The sequence below is a fragment of the Portunus trituberculatus genome, chromosome 7, assembly GCF_017591435.1.
Source record: "Portunus trituberculatus isolate SZX2019 chromosome 7, ASM1759143v1, whole genome shotgun sequence".
Taxonomy (NCBI): Eukaryota; Metazoa; Arthropoda; class Malacostraca; order Decapoda; family Portunidae; genus Portunus; species Portunus trituberculatus.
In genome coordinates this window covers 7,054,044-7,081,543 of record NC_059261.1, presented here as the reverse complement: position 1 = coordinate 7,081,543, position 27,500 = coordinate 7,054,044, and the positions used below count along the sequence as shown (strand labels likewise).

Here is a 27,500-nt window from a genome sequence, read left to right as displayed (position 1 = left end):
CTCTCTCTCTCTCTCTCTCTCTCTCTCTCTCTCTCTCTCTCTCTCTCTCTCTCTCTCTCTCTCTCTCTCTCGCGCAATCCCACACACTCACTGCGGAAGTCAATATCTCACACACTCTCTCTCTCTCTCTCTCTCTCTCTCTCTCTCTCTCTCTCTCTCTCTCTCTCTCTCTCTCTCTCTCTCTCTCTCTCACTGCTATTTTGCTACGTATCTTTCTTTGTCTGTCTGTCTGTCTGTATGTATGTATGTATGTATGTGTATTTATCAGTGTATCTTTTCTTTTTTTTCTTTCTTTTTTTTTCTTTTTTTTCTTTGTATTTTTTAGCCACCCATTCACTCACTCACTCTCTCTCACTCACTCACTCACTCAAAAAAAAAAAAAAATAAAAAATGAAAAAAAAAACCCACTCACTCACTCTCAAAAAAAATGAAAAAAAAAAACTTACCCACTCTCACTCACTCACTCACTCTCCTCACTCTCACTCCCTGACTCTCTTTCTTTGCAGTTTCAAGACGAGTAAGGGCGTGGGTTACTCAGCTCATTTCGTGGGTAACTGTCTGGTGCTCACTTCCCTCAAGGTGAAGGGAAAAGGTTACCAACATTGCATTAAGTATGAATTCCAGCCCAGGAAGGTAAGTGTGTGTGTGTGTGTGTGTGTGTGTGTGTGTGTGTGTGTGTGTGTGTGTGTGTGTGTGTGTGTGTGTGTGTGTGTGGGTGGTTCATTTAAGTATGTTTGTAAGTAAGTTTTTTTTATTTTTTTTTTCTGTATTAATATTTTACTCTTCCTCTTTCTCACTCTCTCCCTCTTCTCTCTCTCTCTCTCTCTCCCTTTCGCTCTCCCCTCATACTAATCTTTCTCTTCCTTCCTTCCTTCCTTCCTTCCTTCTTACTAACCTCTCTCTTCTCATTCTCTCTCCTTCCCTTCTCTCTCTCTCTCTCTCTCTCTCTCTCTCTCTCTCTCTCTCTCTCTCTCTCTCTCTCTCTCTCTCTCTCTCTCTCTCTCTCTCTCTTCTTCTTTTTCTTCTTTCACTCATTTCAATACCTTTCTCTTACTTTTCCTCTATGCACTAACTTCCTCTCCCTCTCCCTCTCCCTCTCTCCCTCTCCCTCTCTCCCTCTCTCCCCACAGTGGTACATGGTGGCGGTGGTCTTCATCTATAACCGCTGGAGTAAAAGTGAGATCAAGGTGTTTGTCAATGGCCAGCTCGCCTCTGCCACTGATATGACCTGGCTCGTCTCCACCAATGAGGTAAGTGGTGGTGGTGGTGGTGGTGGTGGTGGTGGTGGTGGTGGTGGTGGTGGTGTCTTAACTTCATTTATCTTTTAATTTATTTACCTAACTTGACGGGTGGTGGTGGTGGTGGTGGTGGTGGTTGTGGTGGTTTTATGTTTTTAGTTAATGGTGTAGTGGTGGTGGTGGTGGTGGTGGTGGTGGTGGTTGTAAAGAAAAAAGGAGAGAAAAATATCCTAACGTAACCTAATCTATCTTAACCTCACCTCACCTCACCTCATGTCACGTCACCTCACCTACATCTCTTACAAAAAAAAAATAAGAATAAAAAAGAAAAAAAAGGGAGAAAAATAACTAACCTAGACTTAACCTCACGTCACCTCATGTCATCTCACGTCACCTCATGTCACGTCACCTCATAATTTAACCCAACTGACCTAAAAAGAAAAAAAAGAAAGAAAAGAAAAAAAATATAAACTAACCTAACCTCACCTCACCTCATGTCAACTCACCTCACCTCACCTCATGTCACGTCACCTCACCTACATCTCTTAAAAAAAAGAATAAAAAAGAAAAAAAAGGGAGAAAAATAGCCTAACCTAGACTTCACCTCACGTCACCTCATGTCACCTCACCTCAACTCACCTCACATCGTTCAACCCAACTGACCTAAAAAGAAAAAAAAGAAAGAAAAAATATAAACTAAACCCAACCTCACCTCACCTCATGTCAACTCACCTCACCTCACCTCATGTCACGTCACCTCACCTACACTTACACTCTAACCTAAACCTCAGTCACCTCATGTCACCTCACCTCAACTCACCTCAATCGTTCAACCCAACTGAAAAGAAAAGAAAAAAAAATATAACCTAACCTAACCTCACCTCACCTCATGTCATCTCACCTCAACTCACCTCACCTCACGTCACGTCACTCCTTCAGACGTGGGACAAATGCTACATCGGCGCCACTCCGGAGTTGGACGAGGAGCGAGTATTTTGTGGCCAGATGAGCGCCGTTTACCTGTTCTCAGAGGCACTCACCGCTCACCAGGTCTGCGCCATGCACCGCCTCGGCCCTGGCTACAAGGTGAGAGGCTGGGAGAGTGGGGGGAGTGTGTGTGAGAGGCTGGGAGAGTCATTTTAAGAGTTGTGTTCAAGTTATGCGGGTTTTTAGTGGTGTTTTTAAGGTTTCTAAGGACAGAGTGATCAGTTTTTCGTGTTATTAGTAGAGTGTGAGTGAGAGAGAGAGGAAATGAGAGGTTGTGAGAGGCTGGGAGAGGAGGTGAGAGGCTGGGAGAGTCATCTTAAGAGTTATGTTCAAATTATGCGAGTTTTTAAATGGTGTTTTAAAGGTTACTAGGACAGAATGACAAGTTTTTCTTCTTATTATTAGTGTGAGAGTGAGTGAGAGTGAGTGAGAGGCTGGGAGAGTCATTTTAACAGGGGAAACACTTAGAATTAGTCCCAGTTGAAGTGACACATGTTTCCAAGCGTGTCTTTGTGGTTGTAGTGACACATTGACAAGATTTACACATTGTTAATAGGAGAAATAGTTCAGAAAAATTGTCGTGGTGAGAGAGAGAGAGAGAGAGAGAGAGAGGGAGATGGAGAGGATGAAAGGATAGAGTAAGAGGTTAGTGAGAGGGGAGAGGGGAGAGCGAGGGGATAAAGAAAGGGTGGTCGAGATTGAGAGAGAGAGAGAGAGAGAGAGAGAGAGAGAGAGAGAGAGAGAGAGAGAGAGGAGAAAGAGGGAGATGGAAGATGAAAGGATAAATAAGAGGAAAATAGAGAGAGAGAGAGAGAGAGAGAGAGAGAGGAGAGGAGTTTATTTAAATGTAACAATCTGATTGGTTTGTTTACTCTCTCTCTCTCTCTCTCTCTCTCTCTCTCTCTCTCTCTCTCTCTCTCTCTCTCTCTCTCTCTCTCTCTCTCACTTCCAGTCAGTCACCTGCAAGTCACGCCCAGATGTGTTCACTGACGTAACGTAACTCTCTCTCTCTCTCTCTCTCTCTCTCTCTCTCTCTCTCTCTCTCTCTCTCTCTCTCTCTCTCTCTCTCTCTCTCTCTCTCTCTCTCTCTCTCTTTTGTTTATTTGATTGGTGCACACATAAAAACACGGTAGCTTTAAGAGAGAGAGAGAGAGAGAGAGAGAGAGAGAGAGAGAGAGAGAGAGAGAGAAATATAACGAAAAGAAAACGGAGGAATAAAAAAGGGAGACGTAAATAGCTTAATAAACAAAGGGAAAATGAGAGAGAGAGAGAGAGAGAGAGAGAGAGAGAGAGAGAGAGAGAAATGCGTATTACTCAACGCCTAAAGGGAGGGAAGGGTCGGGGTGGGGTGGGGGTGGGGGTGGAGGGTGGAGGGGTGGAGGAGAAGGTGGAGGGAAGTGGAGGAAAGGGAGAGAATGTTACCTCACCTCTCATTACGAGCAGTTAGGCGTCACTGCCACACTTCTCTCCAATTGGGAGGGTGAGAGAGAGAGAGAGAGAGAGAGAGAGAGAGAGAGAGAGAGAGAGAGACTGTTTTCTATATATTTTTCTTGTTATTATTCTTATTCATCATCGTTATCATCATTTTCTTCTTCTCCTCCTCCTCCTTTCTTCCTCTTCTTCCTCTTCTTCCTCTTCTTTTTCTTCTTCTTCCTCTTCTTCTTCTTCTTCTTCTTCTTCTTCTTCTTCTTTCTCCTTTCAGTTACCTTGTTTGCAGTTATTAGTGCGTATAAAATCTCTCTCTCTCTCTCTCTCTCTCTCTCTCTCTCTCTCTCTCTCTCTCTCTCTCTCTCTCTCTCGTGTGATTATACCTGATTTTTTTTTCTTTTCTTATTCCCTCTCTGACCCTCCTTCCGCTTCTCTCTCTCTCTCTCTCTCTCTCTCTCTCTCTCTCTCTCTCTCTCTCTCTCTCTCTGGAAAAACTCTAATCTGCTCATATACAAATGGTTTTTTTTTCTTTTTTTTTCGCACAAGGTTACACACACACACACACACACACACACACACACACACACACACACACACACACACACACACACACACACACACACATTTGAGATCAATGGGCGAAAAAAGAACTATATTTTGCGAGCGTACGTTCTCTCTCTCTCTCTCTCTCTCTCTCTCTCTCTCTCTCTCTCTCTCTCTCTCTCTCTCTCTCTCTCTCTCTCTCTCTCTCTCTCTCTCTCTCTCTCTCGTTTCGTCAGTCTATCGCTCACTATGTGCATGACTGGAAGGAAATACAGAGAGAGAGAGAGAGAGAGAGAGAGAGAGAAATAGTTGTGTCATAGTTGTACGTGATGTGTACTGTGTGTGTGTGTGTGTGTGTGTGTGTGTGTGTGTGTGTGTGTGTGTGTGTGTGTGTTCTATTTCGTATTTTCAATGTTTTTTCTTTTATTTTCATTTTCGTTCCAATTTGCTTCGTTCTTGTTCCTTTTTTTATTTTTTTTTTTTTTTTTATTTATTTTCGTTTTTCAGTGTCACGAAGACTAATTATTTTTGTTTATTTGTTTACGTATTTTTTTTTATTTATTTTATTTATTTTTTTTTCATCTTTATTTTATTTTTTTTATTTATTTATTTTTTTCATTTTTTTTTTAACTTATTTTTATTTTTTTATTTTTTTTCATTGTTTTCCTTCATTTTATTTATCTATTTTGTATAATAATGTTATTTGTAAGGTATAGTATTAATGTCTACTACTACTACTACTACTACTACTACTACTACTACTACTACTACTACTACTACTACTACTACTACTACTACTACTACTACTACTACTACTACTACTACTACTGCAAATTTCCTCTTCTTCATATTCATCTTCTTCTTCTTCTTCTTCTTCTTCTTCTTCATCTTCATCTTCATCTTCATCTACTACTACTACTACTACTACTACTACTACTACTACTACTACTACTACTACTACTACTACTACTACTAACACTATTACATCACACACACACACACACACACACACACACACACACACACACACACACACTCTCTCTCTCTCTCTCTCTCTCTCTCTCTCTCTCTCTCTCTCTCTCTCTCTCTCTCTCTCTCTCTCTCTCGCATGGGTGACGGTTTTCCTATTTTTTCTCTCCCTTTCCTCAGAGTCAATTCCGGTTTGACAATGAGAGTTATCTTCAGCTCCCGGACAACCATAAGCGGGTAAGCCACGCATGCAGCTCTGGTTTCTAAGGCTCTATAATGGTTTCGAATGCTCTTTAATGGTTTCGAATCCTCTTTAATGGTTTCGAATCGCTCTTTAATGGTTTCGAATCATCTTTAATGGTTTATAATGCTCTATAATGGTTTCGAATCCTCTATAATGGTTTATAATGCTCTATAATGGTTGCGAATGCTCTTTAATGGTTTCTAATGCTGTTTTAACGGTTTCTAATGGTCTTTTAATGGATTCTAATGCTCTTTTTAACGGTTTCTAATTGTCTTTTAATGGTTTATAATGCTCTATAATGTTCTTTAATTGTTTCTAATGATATATAATGGTTTCTAATTGTTTATATTGGTTTCTAATGTTCTTTATGGTTTCTAATGCTCTATAATGGTTTCTAATGTTCTATAATGGTTTCAAATGCTATATAATGGTTTCTAATGATCTGATAATGCTCCATAATGGTTTCTAATTCTCTATAGTGTTTTTCTAATTCTTTATATTGGTTTCTAATGTTCTATAATTGTTTTTAATGTTCTTTATTGGTTTCTAATGTTTTTTTAATAGTTTCTAATTATCTTTAATGGTTTCTAATGCTCTATAATGGTTTCTAATGTTCTATAATGGTTTCTGATACTATGTAATGCCCTCTAATGGTTTCAAATGCTCTATAATGCTCCCTAATGGTACCTAATACTTTAGAATGCCCTCTAATATTCTATAGTGGTTTCTGATGGTTTCTCATGTTCTATAATCCTCTGTAATGGTTTCTAATTCTCTATAATAATATATAATAGTTTCTAATAGTCTTTAATATTCTTTTATTATGTTTAATGGTCTGTAATGCTCTCCTTACACTCTTTAATGGTTTCTAATACTCTATAGTGGTTTCGAGTACTATATAATGCTCTATAATGGTTTTCAATGCTCTCTAATACTCTTTAATGCATTCTAATACTTTCAAATGTTCTCTGATTCTCTATAGTGCATTTTGATTCTCTGTAATGGTATTTGATTCTTTGTAATGGGGTTTGATTCTGTATAGTAATGATTTTAGTAGTTTTTTGGTGTTTGTTTTGTTTTGGGGCTCTGAAGGTGTGTTGTCTTGTTGTTTTGTTGATTGTTTGCTTGTTTTGTTTTGTTTTATTTTTCCTGCCTCATTTTTTTCCTCGCTGTTCAATTTTCCATTATTTTTTCCTTTTCCTGTTATTTTGTTTGTTTTCCTTTTTTCCTGGCTTAGATTTGTCCTTTCACCTGCATGACAGTCTTTTTCCCCTTGTTTTCCTTCTTTTCATTGTTTTTCCTCTTGTTTCCTTCTTTCATTCTATTCATTTGTGTATTTTTTTCCTTTTTTTTCCTTTTTCCCTTTTCCTTGCATGATATTTTCCCAACTCTTGTTTCCCTTCTTTCAATCATTTCATTTATGTATGTTTTCCTTTTTTTTCCCTTTTTCCTTGCATGACTCATTTTTTCCCATTTTCCCTCTCTCTCTCTCCCTCTTAACCTTGTATTTTCCTCCCCATAAGAGTCATATATTGTTTCCCTCTTTCCTGTAATGTTTTCCCTTTTCCTCAGATGTTTTCCTTGTTCCCTGTAGTGTTTCCCTTTTTTTCCCTAAGTTTTTCCCCTTTTTTCCTCAACGTTTTCACTTTTTTCCTCTGTTTCCTGTTCCCTGTAGTGTTTTTTTCCTTTTTTCCTCAAATTTTCCCCTGTTCCCTGTAGTGTTTTTCCCTTTTTTCCTCATGTTTCCCCTTTTTCCTCTGTTTTCCTTTTTTTTCCTCATATTTCCCCTGGTCCCTGTAGTGTTTTTCCGTTTTCCTCAATGTTTTCCCCTTTTTTCCTTGTTTTCCTTTTTTTCCTCATATTTCCTGTTCGCTGTAGTGTTTCCCGTTTTCCTCAATGTTTTCCTTGTTTCCTGCAGTGTTTCCCTTTTTTTCTCAAATTTTCCCCCAGTTCCTTGTAGTGTTTCTCGTTTTCCTCAAATATTTTCCGTTCCCTGTAGCATCTTTTCCTGTAACTTTTTTCCCTTTTTCCTCAACATTTTCCCTCTTTTTCCTCATTTTCCCCTTTTTCCTCTAATGTTTCCTCGTTTTCCCCACCTTCAAGCAGGTTTTGTATGACGGCAAGTTGGCGGCAGCGATAGTGTTCATGTACAATCCTGTGGCCACCGACTCACAGCTGTGCCTCCAGTCTGCCCCCAAAGGAAACCCCTCTTACTTCGTCCACAACCCACACGCCCTCATGCTGCAGGTACGGTGGGGAAGGGGGTGTCCTGGTGGTAGTGTTTGGGGTGTTCTGGGATGGTTTTGGGGGTGTTTGGAGGTGTTTGGAAGTGATTTTGTGGTGATTTTGGGGTGTTTTGAGGTGATTTTAGGATGTTTTGGGGTGGTTTTGGGGTGGTTTGGAGTGTTTTGGAGTGTTTTGGGGTGGTTTGGGGTGTTTGAGGTGTTTGAGGTGTTTTGGGGTGTTTTGAGGTGATTTTGGGGTGGTTTGTGGTGTTTTGGGGTGTTTTGGGTGTTTTGTGTTGTTTGGGGTGTTTTGAGGTATTTTGGGTGTTTTGGGTGTTTGAAGTGTTTTGGGGTGATTTTGTGGTGTTTTGAGGTGTTTTGGGGTGTTTTGTGGTGATTTGGGGTGTTTGTGGTGATTTGAGTTGATTTTGTGATATTTTGGGTGTTTGTGGTGTTTTGGGGTGTTTTGTGGGTGTTTTGTGATGATTTGAGTTGATTTTGTGATATTTTGGGGTGTTTGTGGTGATTTGTTGATTTTGTGATATTTTGGGGTGTTTTGTGGTGATTTGAGTTGATTTTGTGATATTTTGTGTTTGGGGTGTGTTGATTTGAGTGATTTTGTGATATTTTGTGTTTTGTGTTGTGTGGTGATTTTGTGATTTGTGTATTTTGGGGTGTTTGGTGATGGTGTTTTGAGGTGATTTTGTGGTGTTTTGGGGTGATTTGAGGTGATTTTGTGATATATTGTGGTGTTTTGGGGTGTTTTGGAGGTTTATGTTGAATTTTGATCACTTTTTGTCAATGAACTAACAAACTGACTGACTCGCTGTGCAGGACGTGAAGGCGGTGGTGACTCACAGCATTCACAGCACCCTGAACAGCATGGGTGGCATCCAGGTGCTGTTTCCACTCTTCCAGCAGCTTGACCTCCCCCACGACGCCCCCCCTGCCATCACCGACTACTATGCGGCCACCAAGACCCCCTCCCTCGGGTAAACATTATTTAATCCACCATAACAAAATTTCACGTCCTTCCGCATTATGACCCCCAAAGACACCCTCCCCCTTCCTGTTCTTTACATTCCCCCTCCACCCCTGACAGATTACTATGTCTCCACTTAATGATTTTCCATCCACTTCTCCACTTCATCTTTCCTCCACCTCTCCCATTTCTCCACTTCATCACCATCTTGCTCCACTATCCACACTGCCTCTGTCATTATTAAACCTCTTCCACATCCACATAATGGGTCTTATTCCACTTTCTCCACTCTTTCACTGAGTCTCCATTTTTCCTCCACTTTTTTTCCACTTTTCATCCACTTTTCTCCACATAGGCAATTTTTTCTCCATTTTTTTCTCTCCACATATTCTCCACTTTGCCTAATTTTTTTCCTCATAACCACATTTCCTCCACATAACCACTTTTCCTCCACATAACCTCCACTTTTCCTCCACATAACCCCTACTTTTCCTCCACTCTCTCCACATAACCACTTTTCTCCATTCTCCTCCACATTTCCTCATAACCTCCACATGACCCCCAAATTTCCTCCACTCTCCTCCACATAACCTCTATAACCTCAACTCTCCTCCACATTTCATCCACATCCCCACATAACCTCCACTTTCTCTTCACCTGCACAGCTCAACACTGGTGGGGTTCATTTGTGAGATGGTGGAAGGATGCAGCACAGTACAACAGCACATGGTACAGAACAGAGGCTTCCTGGTCATCTCCCACCTCCTCCACCGGGCGGCACGTCACCACATCACCATGGAAGTCCTCACTGCTTTCCTCAAGCTTACCAAGTTCCTCGTGACTTGTCCCAACTCAAATTCGGATCTTCTTCTCAAGCAGGTGTGTGTTTGTGTGTGTTTTTCTGTGTTTTTATTATTATTTCTGTGTTAATTTGTTTTCTTGCGCAGGTGTGTGTGTGTTTGTGTTTACCTAGTTGTGGTTTTCCATGGCCTGGGCTTTACGCTGGTGTGGCCCTGTCTCCATATCTACACTTATCCAATTTTTGTTTAAAGCTCTGCACACTCGTTGGTGACACCACTTCCTCACTCAAACTGTTCCACGTCTCAACACATCTTGGCAGGAAACTCTATTTTTTTAACATCTCTCAGACATCATCCCTTTCTCAGTTTTTTACTATGCGATCTTGTGCTTCTAATGTCATATTCTTCTCTCAGGATCAGATACTCATTATCCACTTGGTCCATTCCGTTGATCCATTTGTAAACTTGTATCAGATCCCTCTCTCTCTCTCTCCCTTCTCTGTTCCAGGGTTGGTAGATCCATAGCCTTTAGTCTCTCCTCATATGTCATCCCTTCAAATTCTGGGACCATTCTTGTAGCCACTTTTTGTAGTCTCTCCAGCTTCCTTTCCAAATCAACTTTCCCATCACTTCCCATCACTTCCCTCTCCCCCATCAATAAAAAAAACAAACACAAACAATAGAAAACAAGATAGAATAAAAAACAGTCACAAAAATGTCCCCTTCCTTCACAAATCAACTTTCCCATCACTTCCCATCACTTTTCTCCCCCACAGCTGCTGGACCACATTCTCTTCAACCCGTCGCTGTGGATCTATTCTCCAGTCACAGTCCAGATGCGTCTCTACACCTACTTGGCCACGGAATTCCTCTCGGACGCTCAAATTTACGGTTCAGTGCGCCGTGTATCCACCGTTCTACAGACCATGCACACCCTTAAGTACTATTACTGGGTGGTGAATCCTAGAGACAAGAGTGGCATTAATCCTAAGGGCCTCGGTAAGGATTAAGGATAAGGGATAAAGGGGAAGGATAATGGATAACTTTTATTTGTGTTTTATTTATTTTTTTTGCATTTTTTGTGGTTTTAAGGGTTTAGGGTTAAGGGTTATGTCTGTCAGTAGAGTGTTAAGTGATGTATTAATTTGTGGATGTTGAACCATTAAATTATCCAGCCCTTCTCTCATCTCCTCTCACATTCCTCTCACTCTCCCACACCTCTCCCACACACACACTCTTCACACACACTCTACTCTCTTTTACTCTCCCACACTCTCTCTCTCTCTCTCTCTCTCTCTCTCTCTCTCTCTCTCTCTCTCTCTCTCTCTCTCTCTCTCTCTCTCTCTCTCTCTCTCTCTCTCTCTCTCTCTCTCTCTCTCTCTCTCTCTTACTCTCACCAACCCTCTCACACATCCCTCTCCCACCACTCTCACAACCCAAACACACCCACACACATCCACACATACCCAAACACACTCATCCAAACCCACACACCCAAATACACAAATACACCCACACACACCCAAACACACCCAAAAACACACCTACACTTACCCAAACACACCCAAACACCCACACACACCCAAAAAACACACCCAAACACACCCTAACACCTTTGTATACTTACCCAAACACACACACACACATGTACACCCTCTCCCGCCACACACACACCACTCTCACACACCGCACTCTCCCGCAGATGGTCCGCGCCCCACAGAGAAGGACGTGGTGAGCCTGCGGGCCTACATGCTCCTCTTCCTCAAGCAACTCATTATGATCGGCAACGGAGTGAAGGAAGACGAACTGCAAGCCATCCTCAACTATCTCTCCACCATGCATGAGGTTCGATGGCTTGGCTTGGCTTGGCTTGGTTGGGTTGCGTTGGGTTAGGTTAAATAAAATAAATAAATAAATAAACAAATGAACCAAATACAATCCAAAGAAAACAAAAAAGCATGAAATAAATCGAGAAATATACAAATAAAGCCCCAAAAAATTAAATCAATTAATCAAACATGAAATAAAATAAATAAACCAAAAAAAAAAAAAAAAAAAAAAAAATTGACAAAAACATCCCATTAATTCAGTCCCCCAGGACGAGAACCTCCACGACGTGCTGCAGATGCTGATGTCCCTGATGTCAGAGCACCCATCCTCCATGGTGCCGGCCTTCGACGCAAAGCACGGTGTCCGCACTGTCTTCAAACTCCTAGCCTCGGAAAGTCAGCTCATCCGACTCCAGGCTCTCAAACTCCTCGGATACTTCCTCTCACGCTCCACGCACAAGTATGGGGGTGTTAGGGGGTGTGGTGTGGTGTGGTGTGGTGTGGGGTGCAGTAAAGTTTGGTGTGGTGTGGTGAGAGGGGCTGTGATGTGGTGTGGTGAGCCTGTGGTGTGGTGAGGGGCTGGGGTGTAAGGGGGTGTGGTGTGGTGTGGTGTTGGGGTGCCTGTGGTGTGGTGAGGGGGGCTGTGGTGTGAGGGGGCCTGTGGTGTGGTGTGAGGGGCCTGTGGTGTGGTTAGGTTAGGTTTGGTGAAAGAGAGTGTGGTGTTGGGGTGCCTGTGGTGTGGTGAGGGGGGAGCTGTGGTGTTGGGGCCTGGGGTGTGATTGTGATGTCTGGTGTGGTGAGGGGTGTGTGGTGTGGTGTGGTGTTGTGCAGTGTAAAGGGGGAATGAAATTAAGTTAAGTTATGACAAAGTTACATTATGGCCAAGGAAATAAGTTAATATCTGTTAGGTTAGGGTAAAACAGAGTTAGGGCCAGGTTAGAGTGGTGTTAAAGTCAGGTTAGGTTAGGATAGAAAGTAAGTTAGGTTAGGTTAAGTTGGGGGAGCAGTTAAAGTTAGGTCAGGTTAGATTAGGTTAGGTTAGGTCAAAAATAGTTGAAAAATTAAGACAAAAAGAATAGGTTTAGGATAAGTTAGGTTAGGATAGGTTAGGATTGGATAGAAAGTTAGTTAGGTCAAGTTAGGACACAAAAGTTATGATGAGGGCAAAAAAATGGTGAAAAATTAAGACAGGATAGGTTAGGATAGGTCAGGATAGGTTAGGTTAGGTTAGGATAGGTTAGGATAGGTTAAAAAGTTATGATAAGGGTAAGAAGTTGAAAATTACGGTCAAGAGAGCAAGTTAAGGTAGAAAAGTGAGATTAGACAAAAAAAAACAGAAAATAGGAACACAATTAATAACTTCTTCTCCTTCTCTCCCTCCCTCCTTGTCTCCCTCTTCCTTACCCTCTCCTCTCTCTTCCTCTCCCTGATTCCTTCTTCCTCTATCATCTTCCTGTGTCCTTCTATCCACATTCTCCTCTCTCTCTCTCTTTCTCTCTCTCTCTCTCTCTCCCTGCTTCTCTCATTTTTTCCTCTCTCTCATCTCCCTCTCCCTCTCCTTCTCCCTCTCTTTCCCTCTCTCATTCTTTCCTCTCCCTGTCTCCTTTTCCTCTATCATCTCTGTCTCTCTCTACCCATATTCTCCCTCTCTCCCTCTACCTCTCCCTCTCCCTCTCCCTCTCCCTCTCTCTCTCCCTCTCACACAGGAGGAAGTATGATGTAATGAACCCTCACAACCTGTACACACTGCTGGCCGAGAGACTGCTGGTGCACGAGGAATCACTCACCCTCTCTACCTACAACTGTCTCTATGAGGTGTGTGTGTGTGTGTGTGTGTGTGTGTGTGTGTGTGTGTGTGTGTGTGTGTGTGTGTGTGTGTGTGTGTAATCAACCCTTTCCTTCACTAAATTCAAGTTTATAATGCATTTTTCTATTGTCTTTCATAGTTAATCTCTTTATTTTGATGTGTGTGTGTGTGTGTGTGTGTGTGTCGGACATATTTAGAACACTTTCCATCACTAGATCAAGTCTGTAATGCATTTTTCAAGTTCATAATAGATTTTTTTTAAGTTCGAAATGCATTTTTTCAAGTTCAAAATACATTTTTTCAAGTCTGTAATGCATTTTTAAAGTTTGTAATACATTTTTCAAGTCCATTATAAAGTTTTTTAAGTCTAATACATTTTTGAAGTCCATAATACATTTTTTCAAGTTCTTAATACAATTTTCCACAGTCTCCCCAAAGATAACCTCATTTTCACCTCACCTCACTTAACCTAACCTAACCTAACCTAACTTCACCTAACCTCACTTCACCTCACTTAACCTAACCTAACCTAACCTCACCTCACCTCACCTCACCTCATTTTACCCTAACCTAACCTAACCATTTTAATTTTGCATCTGTGCCTGTGTGTGTTCTGCAGATCCTGACAGAACACATAAGCCAGCAGGTGATGTACTGCAAACATCCTGAACCAGAATCACACTACAGACTGGAGAACCCTAGTAAGTGTGTGTGTGTGTGTGTGTGTGTGTGTGTGTGTGTATGTTACAGGGTTCGAGTGGGGCTCCTAGTAACCTGTCTCCTTATCTAACTTCTTAAATTTGCACACACTTTCTGCTGTTACAATCTCTTCACTTAATCCATTCCAGCTGTCTAGTGTCCTTTGTGGAAAATAAAACTTCTTAATGACACTAACTTTTCATGATTTTCTTGGAGTGTCCTCTTGTTTATCTGTCTCCCTGCTCCGTCAGTGTTCCCAGGTCTTGTCTATCTATCTTCTCCATACGGTTTACTAAATTGTACATCATTATCAAGTCTCCTCTTTCCCGTCTATCCTTCATAGTTGGCAGCTCCATCTCCTTCAGTCTTTCTTCATAGGGAAGGTTTTTTATTTTATTTTTGTAGCAGTTCTTTGTATCCTTTCTAGTCTAGGTCTGATCATAGTGGTTAATATCTTTTTCATCATACACATTTGAACCCCTCTCTTATTCCACAACTAATCCACCTCCTCCACCTTCTTCCGCAGTGATCCTGAAGGTCTGTGCCACCCTGATCCGTCAAAGTAAGCCCTCGGAAAGCCTAATGGAGGTGAAGAAGCTGTTCCTCTCAGACATGACCCTTCTCTGCAACAATAACAGGGATAACAGGAGAACAGTGCTGCAGATGTCTGTGTGGCAGTGTGTGTGTGTGTGTGTGTGTGTGTGTGTGTGTGTGTGTTACAGGGTTGGAGTGGGGCTGGGGGCTCCTAGTGACCTGTCTCCATATCTACTTTTCTCCAACTTTTCCTTCAATTTGTGGACACTTTCTGGTGGGACAATCTCTCCACTCAAGCCGTCCCAGATGTCCACCGTCCTGTGTGGAAAACTGAGCTTTTTAATGTCCCTCAAACACTGACTTTTCATGATCTTGGAGTGTTCTCTTGTCTGTCTATCTCCATCCTCCGTCAGTGTTACCAGGTGTTGTCTGTCTGTCTCCATCCTCCGTCAGTGTTACCAGGTGTTGTCTGTCTATCTTTTCCCTACAGTTCACTGTCTTGTACATCATTATTAGGTCTCCTCTCTCCCGTCTGTCCTTCAAAGCTGGTAGTCCCATTTCCTTCAGTCTTTCTGCATAGGGAAGGTCCTTCATCTCTGGCACCATCTTTGTGGCAGTCCTCTGGAGTCTTTCTAGTTTCCTGATGTCCCTTTGCATGTATTGTGACCACACCACACCACACCACACCACTCCACCACACCACTGCTGCATATTCCAGTCGGGGTCTTATCATTGTGGTTATAATCTTTTTCATCACACTCTTGTCTATTTTAACCACACCACACCACACCACAGCTGCATAGTAAGTGAGTGTCTCGTGTGTTGAGGCAAATAGTCCAGTGTTGTGTTTCTGTGGCCAGGGTGTCATTGTCTATTTCTATCCACTACACCTCCACCCATCTGCTTCCTCCATCCACTTATCCACAATTTCTCCACCACATAACTACCACCACCACCTCCTTATTCACACTTAATCCACAATATCCCTCCACTTATCCACAAATTCTAACCACTACACCTTATCCACAATTTCTCCACATAACCACAAAACCACCTATTCCCTCATCCACAATACCCTTCCACCCATCCACCCATCCACTTATCCACTTCTCCACACACAGGAATGGCTCATCGCACTGGCCTACATACACCCGCGCTCTACCGAGGAACAGAAGATTAGCGATATGGTGTATTCCCTCTTCCGCATGCTACTCCACCACGCCATCAAGTATGAATATGGTGGATGGCGGGTGTGGGTGGATACGCTGGCTATTGTCCACTCCAAGGTAACGTGGATGAAAGTGGATTAAGGTGGAATTGTTTGTGGATGTAGATTTGTGTGTGTGTGTGTGGGGGGAGGTGTGGATTTGTGTGTGTGTGTGTGTGTGTTTTGAAATATTTTAGATAGGAAAAGGAAAATTAGGAGCAGATAATCTTGCCACAAAAACAAAACAAATAAAACAAACAAGAGAAAATAGAAATACATTAATTTTCAAACTAAGTAAGTAGAAAGTTGAGAAAAGATTAAAAAAATGAAATTGAATTAAATCTAACCTAAAATAAAAAAAAACAGGAAATTAACCAAACTTAATCTTAATCTAACTTAGAAAAGAGTAAAAATAACTTAATCTACCCCAACTTAACTTAACTTGGGAAAAAAGTGAAAATTAACAGAACTTAACTTTTAGAAAACAGAAAAAAAACTAACTGAACAAAAATAATAGATAAATAAAAAAAATAAAAAATTGACAAGTTAACCTAACCTAACCTAACTTAACCAAAAATAGATAAATAAATAAAAAAAATAAATAAGAAATGATAAAAAGGAAAGAAAATTGACAACTTAACCCAACTTAACCTAACCTAACCTAACTTGACCTAACCTAACAAAAAAATAGATGAATAAATAGAAAAAGAAAAAAAAAGAAAAAATTGACAACTTAACCCAACCCAACCCAACCCAACCTAACCTAACCTAACCTAACCCAACCCAACCCAACCTAACCTAACCTAACCCAACCTAACCTAACTTAACCTAACCAAACCCAACCCAACCTAACCTAACCTAACCTAACCAAACTTAACCCAACCTAACAAAAAAATAGATAAATAGGAAAAAAAATCATTTGACAACCTAACCCAACCTAACCTGACCTAACCCCACACAGGTATCATACGAGGAGTTTAAGCTGCAGTTTGCCCAGATGTATGAACAGTATGAGCGTCACCGATCGGACAACATCACGGACCCAGCCATCAGACAACAGCGTCCCATTTCCACCATCTCAGGCTGGGACAGTCGCCAGTACTATGTCAACACTGAGATGTACCGGAACGGAGCAGAGGTGAGATGTTGTGGGGGAGAGGGGAGAGAGGGATGGAAAGAGTTGAATGGAGAGGAGGAAGGAAGGGAAAGAGGAGGTGTTGATGAGAGAGAGAAAGAAAGAGAGAGGTGGGAGAGAGAAAGAAAGAGTGGAATAGAGAGGAGGAAGGAAGGGAAAGAGGTGTTGATGAGAGAGAGAGAGAGAGAGAGAGAGAGAGAGAGAGAGAGAGAGAGAGAGAGAGGGGTGGGAGAGGGAAAGAAAGAGTGGAATAGAGAGGAGGAAGGTAGGGAAAGAGGTGTTGATGAGAGAGAGAGAGAGAGAGAGAGAGAGAGAGAGAGAGAGAGAATGGAGATAATACAAGGGAAGAGGAAAGGAAGACAGAGAGAGATAGATAGAGAGAGAACCATCCACTCTTTCATCCACCCACCTATCCACTCATCCAGTCTCACCCATCCACTCTTCCACTAATACACCAATCATCCCAAAATCCACCCATCCGCCCATCCACTGATCCACTTATCCACCCACAGATTGAGATGGAAAAGCCAGCAGCAATCGGAAATGGCAAGATGGCCGCCAGCGAAGACTCAGAGATAATTGAACCTATTCCGAAAGTTCCAATGGAGGGAGGGAGGAAAGTGGAGAGGGTGGAGGCGAACCGAGATGGAGGAAACGGAGGAGGAAGTGGAGGAAACCCGGCCCAGACAAACAAACCGCAACAGAAAACGGAAGTGGAGACGAAATCGGTGCCCGCTTGCGATACCTCAAAGAAAACGGAGATTGAAGGGAAGTCGTCCTTATCATCCACCTCCTCCGCCTCCTCCTCCACCACCTCCGCTGTGAAAAAGGTGGAGGAGGAGTCCGGGGAGATGAAGAATGTGGAAGTGGAGGTGCTGGATAACAAAGCTCTGGAGGAGGAGAAAGGGAGAGAAAAAGTGGAGGAAAAGAGAGAGAAGGAGGAGGGAGTGAAGATTGAGGATTTAGCGGAAGAGGTGGAGGAGAAGGAGGAGACGGAGAGTAAAGGAGAGGAGAAGAAGGAAGGAGAGAAGGAGAAAGAGGAGGAGGAGGAGGAGGAGAAGAAGGATGAGGGTAAGAAGGAAATGCCAAAGGAGGAGGAAAAAATAAGAGAAGAGAAGAAGGAGGAGGAGGAAAAAGAGAGGAAAGAAGAGGAAAAAAGCAAGAATGAAGGATTGGAGAAGGAGGAGGAGGAGGGAAAAATGAAGGAGGAGGAGAAAAAGGAGGAAAAAACAGACGTGAAGGAGGAAGAAGAGAGAATAAAGGAAACAGAAGAAACAAGTAAAAACGAAGAAGAGAAGGAGGAAAAAAGTGAAGGAGAGAAGGAGACAGTGGAGGAAACAAGTGGAGAAGTTTCCTCATTACCTCTCCCTCCACCTCCTCCACAGGAAGTCATAGCAACCATCTCCGGGAGTCTCCACTTGAAAGAACAGGAGGGAAAAGTGGAGACAGGTGGAGGAGGTGGAGAGGGAGATAGTGGAGGAGGTAGAGGGGAGGAGAACACAACTACCTCCACTAACGAGCTTCCCGCCGAACCAGCAGGTGGAGAAACAGGTGGAGGAGAAGCGGAAACTCATCCACTTACTTCCACCACCACCACCACCACCACCACCATCACCTCCACCACCTCCACACAAGAAAATACCTGTGATAATGTACAAAACTCCACTTCCTCTCCACCTTCCACCACTACTCCACCTGACTCCACCACCACCACCACCACCACCACTATATCTGCAGTACAAGAGGAAAAACCAGAAATTTCCCTAACTGATACACAATCTGGGGAAATTTCAAATCCTCAGCCCTCCACCTCTTCCACTTCCTCCACCTCCTCCACCCAACCCCCACCACCCAGGGGAAAGAAACCAGCCCCCCTCCATCCCCCAAGGACACACAGGGGGAGGAGGAGAGCCCCAGGGAACAGCCAAGTACCTCAGGGGAAACTAGCAAGTCTGGGGAAATTTTGAAGTCACCCAGGGAAGATACCTCAGAAAATTCAGCTTCTAGGGAAGTTTCTGGGGAGAGTTTAGGGAATTTACCTGCTCAAGAGGGAAAATCTGGGGAAAATTCTGGTGTTGAGGAGGAAAAAGGGGAAACGATAGGGAAAATTGAGGAAAAGGTTGCGGAAACAGGGAAACAAGACGAAGCGAAGAAAACGGAGGAAGAAGAAAACGGGAAAACGGCAACACCAGTGGGGAGGCGGAGGAATGCAACACCACCTCCACCACCACCACCACCAACAACACAACAACCACAACAGCAACAACAACAACAACAACAACAACATCATCATCATCATCGTCATCATCAACTGTAGAAAACGACAACAAACAACAACAACAACAACAACAACAACAATCATCATCATCATCATCACCACCACCACCACCACCATCACCACCAAAAAAAGTGGAAGACACTAAACCACATTCTCTAAATCCACTTCCACCTACCTCGACATCCACTTTATCCACTTTATCCACCAGCACAGTGGATATGGCAGTGGAAACCTTATCTCTACCTAAAGAATTTCCTATTTCCAACTTAAATGTGGATGAAGTGGAACCAAGGAACCAGGAATCACAAACGGAGGAGGTCGGAGAAGTGGAGAAGGTGGAGAAGGTGGAGGAGGAGACCAGAGTACAAAAGGAGGTAGTGGAGGAGGAGGTGGTGATGGTGGAAGGAGTGGAGGTGGAACTGGAGGAGGAGGAAGGCGGAGAACAGGAGTGGAGGGAAGTTTGACTAAGGACCAGGTGGATCTCGGCCTCAGAAGACGTGGAATTTCTTTATCCACGTTGGAGAGAGAGAAAGATCGGCAGAGTAAGTAGTAGTGGTAGTAGTAGTAGTAGTAGTAGTAGTAGTAGTGGTAGTGGTGGTGGTGGTAGTAGTGGTGGTGGTAGCAGTGGTGGTAGTGAGAATTGTTGGTCTAATATTGGTAGTAGTAGTAGTAGGTTAGGTTAGATAGTAGTAGTAGTAGTAGTAGTAATGGTAGTAATAGTAGCAGTAGTAAAAATAATAGTAATAATAATAATAGAAATAGAAATAATCAGATTTTCACATCCACCTTGATAAATCTCAAAACAAAAACATCAAACACTCATCCACTTTTTTCCCATCCACTTTTTCCATCCACTTTTTCCCATCCACTTTAAACAAGCATGAAAAAAGACAAAAACATAAAATTAACACAAAATTGCCCAATAAAAAACAAAAAAGGCAAAAAAACTACAAATAATTCCCTTCATCCACTTTTTCATCCACTTTTCATCCACCAGGCAACAACAGTGAGAGAAAATCCGCATCCACTTCTCACACATACAAAAACTCCACTTAATCCACTTTTCATCCACTTTTCACTCACTTTCATCCACATTTCATCCACATTTCATCCACCAGGCAACAATAATGAAAAAAGTTCACATCCAATTCTCACACATCATCCAAAAACTCCACTTAATCCACTTTTAATCCACTTTTTCATCCACCAGGCGACAACAGTGAGAGGAAATCCGCATCCGTCTCTCGCAGCTCATCCATCGGCTCGTCCCAGTCACACTCCCGGCAGATCTTCTCATCCGGACCCACCCGCCCTCCGTTTAGAATCCCTGAGTTCCGCTGGTCTTACATCCACCAGCGTTTGTTATCCGATGTCCTATTTTCCCTGGAGACGGATATGCAAGTGTGGAGAAGGTGTGTGGATAGGTGGATGAGATGTGGATATCTGGTGGATGGCCTGTGTGTTTATGTGTGTGTGGATGGAGTGGAAGGGTGGATGAGTGGATGAGGTAATTTTGTGTGGTGGATGAGTGTGGATTAAGTGGATAAGTGGATGGAGTTTGTTTTGTTTGTGGATTTGATGGGTATATTTTGTTGTTGTGTTTCTCTCTCTCTCTCTCTCTCTCTCTCTCTCTCTCTCTCTCTCTCTCTCTCTCTCTCTCTCTCTCTCTCTCTCTCTCTCTCTCTCTCTCTCTCTCTCTCTCTCTCTATTTCACCAAGATTATTATGACTTCTTTATTTTCCTCTCAATTATTCTATTCTACCTATATAAACTCTCTCTCTCTCTCTCTCTCTCTCTCTCTCTCTCTCTCTCTCTCTCTCTCTCTCTCTCTCTCTCTCTCTCTCTCTCTCTCTCTCTCTCTCTCTCTCTCTCTCTCTACATTCCACATTCTCTCAAATAATAAAAATAAAACTACACTCACTCACTCACTCACTCACTCACTCACTCACTCACTCACTCTCTCACTCACTCACTCACTCTCTCTCTCTCTCTCTCTCTCTCTCTCCCACAGTCACTCCACCAAAAGCGTCCTGGATTTCGTGAACAATAGTGAAAACGCAATCTTTGTGGTGAATACAGTCCACCTCATCTCACAGCTGGCCGACAACCTCATCATTGCCTGTGGGGGGCTTCTACCCCTCCTCGCCTCTGCCACCTCCCCTAATGTGAGTCTTGGGGATCAGGTGTGGGAAATTAAGGAAGGGGATGAGGGAGTGTCTTTGAGTGTGGGGTGTGTGTGTGTGTGTGGTGATTGAGGAAGGTGAAAATATGTTAAACCACCACAAACAAATAAAAAGTATCACAGAATCATCAAAAACACTCTAAAATCTCTTCAAAACACCCCAAAAACACCCCAAAACACATCAAAAACACTCTAAAACACACAAAAACACCCAAAACAAACCAAAACACCCAAACACACCAAAATACCCAAAAACACCATAAAACACCCCAAAATATCCATAAAACACCCCAAAACCCAAAACACCATAAACATCCCAAAACACTCCTAAACACCCCAAAACACCATAAACACACCAAAACACACCAAAACACACCAAAACACACAAAACACACCAAACACACCAAAACACCCCAAAACACACCAAAACACACCAAAACACACAAAACACCAAAACACCCAAAACACCCCAAAACACACCAAAATATCCTTAAAAACCCCAAAATTATCCTAAACACACCAAAAACACACCAAAAACACCAAAACACATCACAAAACACACCAAAACACACCAAAAACACCCCAAAATACCCCAAACACACTAAAATATCCTTAAAAACCCCAAAATTACCCTAAACACACATTGACGCATCTTTAACAACCCTAACTACAGAACGAGCTGGATGTGCTGGAGCCTACACAGGGGATGGGGGTGGAGGTGGCAGTGTCGTTCCTCCACCGCCTCGTGAACATGGCGGATGTCCTCGTCTTTGCCTCGTCCCTCAATTTCTCAGAGCTTGAAGCGGAGAAAAATATGTCGAGTGGGGGAATTCTGAGACAGTGCTTGCGTTTGGTGAGTTGAGAGAGGGAGAGGGAGTGGGAAAGTGAGAGAGAGAGAGAGAGTGTGAGAGAGAGAGAGAGAGAGAGAGATTTTTGCTGTTCTTTCCTTTTTTTTTTTTTTTTTTTTTTTTTTTTTTTTGAGGGTTAAGAAGAGAGAGAGAGTGATTTTTGCTGTTTTTTTTTTTTCTTTCTTTCTTTCTTTTTTTTTTTAAGGTTAAGAAATGTGTGTGTTTGTAAGAGATTGAGAGAGAGAGAGAGAGAGATAGTTTGCTTTTCTTTCTTTTTTCTTTCTTTTTTGATGGTGTTAAGAAGTGTGTGTTTGAGAGAGAGAGAGAGAGAGAGAGAGAGAGAGAGAGAATATTACTTATCTTTTTTCTATTTTCATTTTCCTATTTTATTTATTTATTTTTATTTATTAATCTTGTGTATTCCTTAATCATCCACCTCTTTCATTTCATCCACTTAATCCACCTAATACCAATCCACTTCATCCATCTCATCCACTTAATATCCATCCACCTCACGAATTTCATCCACTTCATCAATTTCATCCACTTCGTCCACTTTTATCCACTTTATCCACTCCAGGTGTGCACAGTGGCAGTCCGCAATTGTCTGGAGTGCCGAGAGAGGACGAGACTACAGGAGGTAAACGGATCAGGTGGAGCAGGTGGAATGAAGTCTATGAACAAGTCAAGGCATATCCACTCGCTCATCCGCGGAGCTCAGGCGTCCCCCAAGGTATGTGGATGAGGTGGATGAGGTGTGTGTGGAGTAGGTGGAAGAGAAAGTAACGTAGAAAATGTACTACTCCACTTTCCGCATGCTTTAAAATCCACATAACGAGAGAGTGAGTAAAAAATCCATGATCCACATTTCCTATCCACTTTCCACATCCACTTAAATCCACCAAATCCACATAACCAGAGAGAGTAAAAAAATCCACGATCCGCATTTCCTATCCACTTTCCACATCCACTTGAATCCACCAAAAATGAGAAAATAGGAAAATGTGTGTGTAGTGGATGAAAAGTGGATAGGAAGTGGATGAGGGTTGTTTTTCTTTTTGGTGGATGGTTGTGTGGATGGATATGTGGTGGATTAGACAATCTATCCACCTTTATTTAATTAAACTCCATTTTTCTTTCTTTTCATTTCTTTCATCTCTCTCTCTCTCTCTCTCTCTCTCTCTCTCTCTCTCTCTCTCTCTCTCTCTCTCTCTCTCTCTCTCTCTCTCTCTCTCTCTCTAAAATCCTACAATCCCTCCACTTCAATCTTGTCTCCACTCTTCCACATTCTCCTCCACCCACTCCACTTACTCTTCCACCTCCTCCACCTCCTCCACTTACTCCTCCACCTCCTCCACTAATTTCTCCACCTCCTCCACCCTTCCACTTACTCCTCCACTTACTGCCCACACATCCACTTACTCCACTTCTCTACTCCACCATTTCTTCTCCTTTCCTTTCTTCCCTCTCTCCTTCCTCTTCTTTCCTTCTTTTTCCTCCATCCCTTCCATCTCTCTCTCTTTCTCTCTTTCTCTCTCTCTCTCTCCTCCATCCCTCCACTAACTCTTCCACCTCTCCACCTCTCCACAGAACATAGTGGAGAACCTTGGAACACAGAACAGCCCAGTGAGGGATCCTGAGAAACTCCTACAGGATATGGACGTCAACAGGCTCCGGGCGGTGATCTACAGGGATGTGGTGAGTGGGTGGTGGTGGTGGTGGTGGTGATGTGGTGGTGAAACATCCAAGAACTGCACCATACACCCTTAAAACACCTTAAAAACACCCAAAATGCTCTTATAACACCCTAGAACTGCCTCAAACACCCTTAAAACACACTAGAATGATTTCAAACACCCTAAACACCCTTGAAATACTCTAGAATCATCCAAACATCCTTAAAACACCCTAGAACAGCCTTAAACACCCCAAAACATGGTAGAACTCTATCAAACACCCTTAAAACACCCTAGAAACACCCAAAACACTTATAACACCCAAAATATCCCCAAAACACCACAAAAACACCCAAAAATACCACAAAAACACCTTGAGCCATCCCAAAACACCCCAAAACACCACAAAAACACCCCAAAACACCATAAAAACACCTTAAGCCATCCCAAAACACCACAAAAGACCACAAAAACACCTCAAAACACTACAAAAACACCACAAAACACCACAAAACACCCCTAAACACCCTAAACCTCTCCGAACTATTGCAGGAGGAGACCAAACAAGCGCAGTTTCTCTCCCTGGCCATCGTTTACTTCATCTCCGTTTTAATGGTGTCAAAATATAGGGACATTCTGGAGCCCCCTTCAAATGCCCCGGCCTCCCCACCCCCTCCACAGCACCCCCCACACACCAACGGGGCCTTCACACAACACCACTTCTCAGGTGAGTGTGGGAGAGGGCCTGGAAGAGTGAGAGAGAAAGGGAGAGGGAGAGAGAGGGAAGGGGTGAAAGATTGTGAGATAGAGAGAGAGAGAGATTATCAGAAAAGGAGAGAGAGGAAGAGAAATATTTAAGTATAGAGAAAGAGAGGGAGAGATTGTGAGAGAGAGAGAGAGAGAGAGATAGAGAGAGCATTTATTTTTCTGAGAGAGTAAGAGAGAGTTTGTTTTTGTGCAAGATAGGGAGAAAATAGAGAGAGAGAGAGAGAGAGAGAGAGAGTATGTATATCAATTTATGTGTAAGAGAAAGACAAAAGAAAGAAAGAGAGAGAATAAAAGAAAGTAAGAAAAAAATAAGAAAACACATAATCTTACTTATCTTATCCCATTTTCTTTACAATTCCCTTTATTATCAAAAAAAGACAAAAAAAAACAAAACAATAATATTACTTTTCTTTATTTACTCATCCACCAAGCCCAAATATCCAGCCAGACACCTTTCACGTCTGTCTGTCTGTGTGTGTGTGTCATAACCAGGTAAACAATTAATTAAGCACCCGAGTGGATATATTAAGGTCAGGTAAGGTTAAGGGGAAGCCAGCGTCACCCCTTAACTGTCCCTAAAACACCTTAAAGGAAGCGAAGGAAAGGAGGTAAAGGAGGAGGAGATCGCAGAGATGATGAAACCGAAGAAGGAAAAGGAAGAAGGAAAGCTGCAGAAGGAAGACACACAGGAGGAGGAGATAGAGGAAGAAGAGGAAGAGGAAACGAAAGAGGAAGCAGCTGTCTTGCCTATGGAACCCTCTACATCCATTTCCACCATACAATTACCACAAAACAACCAAAATATCAACGTCACCGCAGTTTCTACTCTGGCCCTCCCGTCGCTTACCCTCTCTGTCACACCTAGCAGCTTTAAACAGTGCCACACCCCCCATGCCCCCACCACACCAGCTGGGGCAGTGCCAAAGGGTACCATAGTGAAGAAACAAGTCCCAGGTGCCCACACACAAGCACCACCACCATCACAGCCTCCAATATTTCCAAAATTCACCAAAACTTTAGAACCAAAATACATTGTTGGAGGACCAAGTGGAATTTTCAGCAAGGAGAAGGAGAAAGATTGGAGAAGGACGCTGTTTGGGGGATCGGCCAAGGGTACAAGGAAGGAAGGACCCTCGGATATGCCTGCAGTGACGTCCTCCACCTCCTCATCCACTTCTACAGTCAAGGATTCGGTGGATAGAGGTACTGGATAGGGTTTGGCTAGTACCTGTATTTTCGCCACCCTCACCTGTACTGTTTGGATTTATACAAGCACACCTAGAGGTTATTGTACACTTGTTTGTCTGTTAAGCCCTTCAGTACTGGGACGCATTTCGACTGAGTTTTGGGTACAATTTGACCATTTTATTGACATTAGGAAGGGTCTATGGAGGTCAGAAGATTAATGGTCACTGTCTTCACTATTTTAATCCCCCACATCAATTTTACTTTTGAGTTTTGGGTACAATTTGACCATTTTATTGACATTAGGAAGGGTCTATGAAGGTCAGGAGATTAATGGCCAAAGTCTTCACTATTTTAATCCCCCACATGAGTTTCTGAAGCTGTGTAAAATCACCAAATAGTCACCAGAATGAATAGAAGAATGCGTCCTGGTACTGAAGGGGTTAAAATCCTCATACAAGCACTTCTATTACTGTATTTTGTGTATGTGCTAAGATAATAGTTTGGAATTGTGGTTTTTGTAGTTATCATGCGAGCACTTAGAAGTTGTTGTACATTTTTTGTTTGTCTTGTAATTGAAGGGAAGAAAAAAAAAAAAGCAATTTGTTATCAATGTTTGTGTTTATTTACTTATTTTTTTGTTTTGTTTACTTTTTTTTATTGCGTTAAATCAAATGAAAAAAAAAGAGTGTTGGTAATTATTTGATGAGGAAAAATGCAGTTTGTAATCACTATTTATTTATTTACTTTTTTTTTTTTTTTTCTTTACTTTTTTTTTTCCTTTTTCATTGCTTTTAAGTCAAAAAAAAAAAAAAGTGAAATATGACTAGTTGGTAATCATGTTGTGTGCCATCGTACCAGCACCTTCACATTATTGTACACAAATTACCTGTATACTTAATTACCTGTACACAAAATACCTGTACACAAAATACCTGAACACAAAATACCTGTACACAAAATACCTGAACACAAAATACCTGTACACAAAATACCTGAACACAAATTACCTGTATACTTAATTACCTGAACACAAAATACCTGAAGACAAAATACCTGTACACAAAATACCTGAACACAAAATACCTGTACACAAAATACCTGTACACAGATTACCTGTACAATTATTTACACCAATTATCTACAAGTAATCCTAAAATAAGCACTAATTATTAATCTATATGTAATTATTTTAGATTACATAGTTTGCTGGTAAAATAAGGAAAAAAATACAACTTAAATTAAATGTATGTATGTATGTGTGTGTGTGTGTGTGTGTGTGTGTGTGTATGTAAGAGCTTATGTATTTCTTTAATCTATTCCACAGCTGATATTGTATTTAATGTATACTGTATAAGATGAAGCAAGTGTGTGTGTGTGTGTGTGTGTGTGTGTGTGTGTGTGTGTGTGACCAGCCTGCGACCTTCTCTTGTATACTTAGGCACAGTATATTCAGATTTGTGTATATCCTGGATTTACACTGAGAGAGAGAGAGAGAGAGAAAGAAAGAAAAGAGAGAAAGAAAAATCTGTCTCCAGGTATTTAAACTTATAGAAAGAGAAAAAAAAAATGAGAGAAAAAAAAAAAAAAAGAGAAAGAAAGAGAAAAACTCAATCCCTTCCACATAGAGACAATCCACTAATTCCCCTCCTATCCACAGGCTCCGAGAGAACAGGGGAAGTGGATGAGGATGGAGAATATGAAGTAATAGTAGTGGATCAACATAATTCATCCATCTTGGCATCCGACCACTGCTCCAACGCCTCATCCGGACCCCCATCCATCAAGGTGTGTCTGTGTGTGTGTGTGTGTGTTAGTGAGTTGATCAGTTAGCCAGTCAGTCAGCCAATCAGTCAGTCAGTCAGTCAGTCAGTCAGTCATTCTTCTCTCTATCTATCTATTCCCTCCTTTTATCAATTTATCGACTAGTTCCTTC

General features: G+C 42.1%; 1 protein-coding gene across 1 annotated transcript in view; it reads left to right on the top strand.

The window, feature by feature from the left end:
- LOC123520283 (neurobeachin-like) overlaps positions 1–27,500 on the top strand; it is a 287,400-nt gene that overhangs the window by 162,470 nt on the left and 97,430 nt on the right. Inside the window, exons 7-32 of the mRNA XM_045282450.1 lie at positions 507–633; positions 1,131–1,250; positions 2,178–2,324; positions 5,346–5,402; positions 7,513–7,656; positions 8,469–8,626; positions 9,282–9,495; positions 10,193–10,415; positions 11,119–11,261; positions 11,515–11,705; positions 12,952–13,060; positions 13,672–13,753; positions 14,278–14,426; positions 15,404–15,571; positions 16,454–16,630; positions 17,140–17,724; positions 18,013–18,178; positions 18,430–18,577; positions 19,188–19,447; positions 20,116–20,317; positions 20,917–21,070; positions 21,761–21,940; positions 22,516–22,668; positions 23,526–23,633; positions 24,164–24,338; positions 27,225–27,352. Of these exons, the coding sequence (XP_045138385.1) occupies positions 507–633; positions 1,131–1,250; positions 2,178–2,324; positions 5,346–5,402; positions 7,513–7,656; positions 8,469–8,626; positions 9,282–9,495; positions 10,193–10,415; positions 11,119–11,261; positions 11,515–11,705; positions 12,952–13,060; positions 13,672–13,753; positions 14,278–14,426; positions 15,404–15,571; positions 16,454–16,630; positions 17,140–17,724; positions 18,013–18,178; positions 18,430–18,577; positions 19,188–19,447; positions 20,116–20,317; positions 20,917–21,070; positions 21,761–21,940; positions 22,516–22,668; positions 23,526–23,633; positions 24,164–24,338; positions 27,225–27,352 (4,468 nt within the window). The remainder of the gene's footprint in view (positions 1–506; positions 634–1,130; positions 1,251–2,177; positions 2,325–5,345; positions 5,403–7,512; positions 7,657–8,468; positions 8,627–9,281; positions 9,496–10,192; positions 10,416–11,118; positions 11,262–11,514; positions 11,706–12,951; positions 13,061–13,671; positions 13,754–14,277; positions 14,427–15,403; positions 15,572–16,453; positions 16,631–17,139; positions 17,725–18,012; positions 18,179–18,429; positions 18,578–19,187; positions 19,448–20,115; positions 20,318–20,916; positions 21,071–21,760; positions 21,941–22,515; positions 22,669–23,525; positions 23,634–24,163; positions 24,339–27,224; positions 27,353–27,500) is intronic.